General features: G+C 63.0%; 1 protein-coding gene across 1 annotated transcript; it reads left to right on the plus strand.

Moving 5' to 3' along the window:
- Positions 1-653: 653 nt before the first annotated feature.
- NOG (noggin) lies at positions 654-2,615 on the plus strand. The gene has a single exon (XM_019982609.2). The coding sequence runs from the start codon at positions 1,230-1,232 to the stop codon at positions 1,926-1,928; it is 699 nt and encodes a 232-aa protein (XP_019838168.2). The 5' UTR covers positions 654-1,229; the 3' UTR covers positions 1,929-2,615.
- Positions 2,616-2,837: the final 222 nt, after the last annotated feature.

Below are 2,837 nucleotides of genomic sequence, written 5' to 3' on the forward strand. Positions count from 1 at the left end.
GGGGACTTAGACCGAGCCCGGGAGAGAAGAAGGCGAGACGCGCCCGGGGAAAAAGCTCCCTGCACATGGAGACATTCCTTGCACCGAACTACACCGAGAAGCGAGCCCCCAGCACCGCCCCGCAGCTCCCCTCCCGGGGCAGAGTACCCAGCTAGTGAGGATCTTCCCACCCCCGCCTCGACCACCCCCCAAAACCGGCCCTGCACCCTCCAGCCCGGTTCCAGCGCAGCCGCGAGCCTTCCCCGGGACTGGCCCTGGCGGGGCGCCTAGAGCCCCAGTTGCATTGCTCCAGGAGAAAGGAGGGGGGCGGTGCATTTTGCCGGAGGAGGAGAAGGGGGGTGGGTGGTGGGGGAGAGAGAAAATTGCGCGGAGACCTGCCAAGCGCCACCGCCGCCGCCGCCGCCGCCTGTGAGCTCCGGCGGGCAGCCGGGCTGTCGGCTTCCCGGGGCATCTGGGTCCGGCGGGGCACAGCCCGGGCGCTTTCGAAGCCGCCGCCGCCGCCTCCGCGGCGAGTGCAGGCGGCTTCCCCCGGAGCCTGTGCGGCTCCGGCTCCTCGGGGGTGGAGAAGTGGGGGGTGGGGTTGTTGTTTGGGGGGAAGAAGGGGGAGGGGGCAACGCCGAGAGAGTCAGTGGTTTCCATGGTGATGGAGCTGAAAGTGCAGGAAATTTAAAGGCTTGGACCCTGCGAGACAGACAAACCGGTGCCAACGTGCGCGGACGCCGCCGCCGCCGCCGCCGCCGCCGCCGCTGGAGTCCGCCGGGCAGAGCCGGCCGCCGAGCCCCGAGCGGGCGGAGGGAAGTGCCCCGAGGACCGGCCCGAGCCGCGGCGCTGCCCCGAGCGGCCGGACGACGAGCTGCGGGAGAAGGAGGCGGGGAGAGCGGCCAGTCCACGCGCCCCGCGCCGCCGCCGGCCCGGGAAAGCAGCGAGCAGCCGGCGCCCCCCGCGCCCGCGGTCGCCCTGGAGTGGTTTCGGATGCCCCGCCGCGGCCGCCTGCCCGCGTAGAGCCGGGAGGAGAGTGGCGGCCCGCTTGCGCGCCTCCTTTCCGCCCGGGTGGGAGCCGGCGCCGCGCGAAGGGCTCTGCGGGCGACTCATGCTGCCGGCCCTGCGCCTGCCCAGCCTCGGGTGAGCCGCCTCCGGAGAGACGGGGGAGCGCGGCGGCGCCGCGGGCTCGGCGTGCTCTCCTCCGGGGACGCGGGACGAAGCAGCAGCCCCGGGCGCGCGCCGGAGGCATGGAGCGCTGCCCCAGCCTGGGGGTCACCCTCTACGCCCTGGTGGTGGTCCTGGGGCTGCGGGTGGCACCGGCCGGCGGCCAGCACTATCTCCACATCCGCCCGGCTCCCAGCGACAACCTGCCCCTGGTGGACCTCATCGAACACCCGGACCCTATCTTTGACCCCAAGGAGAAGGATCTGAACGAGACGCTGCTGCGCTCGCTGCTCGGGGGCCACTACGACCCGGGTTTCATGGCCACCTCGCCCCCCGAGGACCGGCCGGGCGGGGGCGGGGTGGCGGCCGGGGGCGCCGAGGACCTAGCCGAGCTGGACCAGCTGCTGCGGCAGCGGCCGTCGGGGGCCATGCCGAGCGAGATCAAAGCGCTGGAGTTCTCCGAGGGCTTGGCCCCAGGCAAGAAGCAGCGCCTGAGCAAGAAGCTGCGGAGGAAGTTACAGATGTGGCTGTGGTCGCAGACCTTCTGCCCGGTGCTGTACGCGTGGAACGACCTGGGCAGCCGCTTCTGGCCGCGCTACGTGAAGGTGGGCAGCTGTTTCAGCAAGCGCTCGTGCTCGGTGCCCGAGGGCATGGTGTGCAAGCCGTCCAAGTCCGTGCACCTCACGGTGCTGCGGTGGCGCTGTCAGCGGCGCGGGGGCCAGCGCTGCGGCTGGATTCCCATCCAGTACCCCATCATTTCCGAGTGCAAGTGCTCATGCTAGAACTCAGGGCCCCCCGCCCGCACCCGGACACTTGATCGATCCCCACCGACGCCCCCCGCACGGTCTCCAACCAGTTCCACCACCCTCTCGCGAGGGGATTCAATGAACTTTTATTTTATTTTATTTTTTTTTTGCTACAGAGACCTAGCTTTCTGGTTCATGTAATGCACTGTTTAACTGTGTAGGAATGTATATCTGTGTGTATATACGGTCCCAGTTTTAATTTACTTATTAAAAGGTCAGTATTATACGTTAAAAGTTACCGGCTTCTACTGTATTTTTAAAAAAATTTTAAGCAAAAGGAAAAAACGAACAGAGAAAAGAGAGACTTATTCTGGTTGTTGCTAATAATGTTAACCTGCTATTTATATTACAGTGCCCTTCGCATGGCGAAGCAGGGGAGGGGGGGAAAGTTATTTTTTCTTAAAGTACAAAGAGAGGGGAGAACTTTTGTAGAGGGACTTTTAAAAAGCTATTTTCCATTCTTCGGAAAGTGTTTTGGTTTTCCTTGGACCTCGAAGAAGCTATAGAGTTCAATGTTATTTTACAGTTATTGTAAATATAGAGAACAAATGGAATGACTAATCATTGTAAATTAAGAGTATCTGCTATTTATTCTTTATAATATCCCGTGTAGTAAATGAGAAAGAAGTGCAGAGCAGGATTAAAGAAAACCACTAAAACCGACTGCGCTCCACACTGCGATTCTCTGTGTTGGTGATTGATGGGGGGTTGGGGGTGGGAGGGGCGGGTAGGGGGTGCCGCTGTGCTTACGCTGCCTGTTGGGAGAAGGGGCTCATCCCTTCTTCTGGGGTGATGGAAGTGACCGCTCAGTTTTTCATGGGGGGTGGGGGGCTATTCTCAAACTCCTCACTTGAGCATCACGTGGCCTCCTCCCAGTCTCCCAGC

The sequence above is a fragment of the Bos indicus genome, chromosome 19 (genome assembly GCF_029378745.1).
Source record: "Bos indicus isolate NIAB-ARS_2022 breed Sahiwal x Tharparkar chromosome 19, NIAB-ARS_B.indTharparkar_mat_pri_1.0, whole genome shotgun sequence".
Lineage (NCBI taxonomy): Eukaryota > Metazoa > Chordata > Mammalia > Artiodactyla > Bovidae > Bos > Bos indicus.

Excerpts from the sequence above, each read along its gene's own strand:
- NOG (XM_019982609.2), top strand. The coding sequence starts at position 1,230 with ATGGAGCGCTGCCCCAGCCTGGGGGTCACCCTCTACGCCCTGGTGGTG.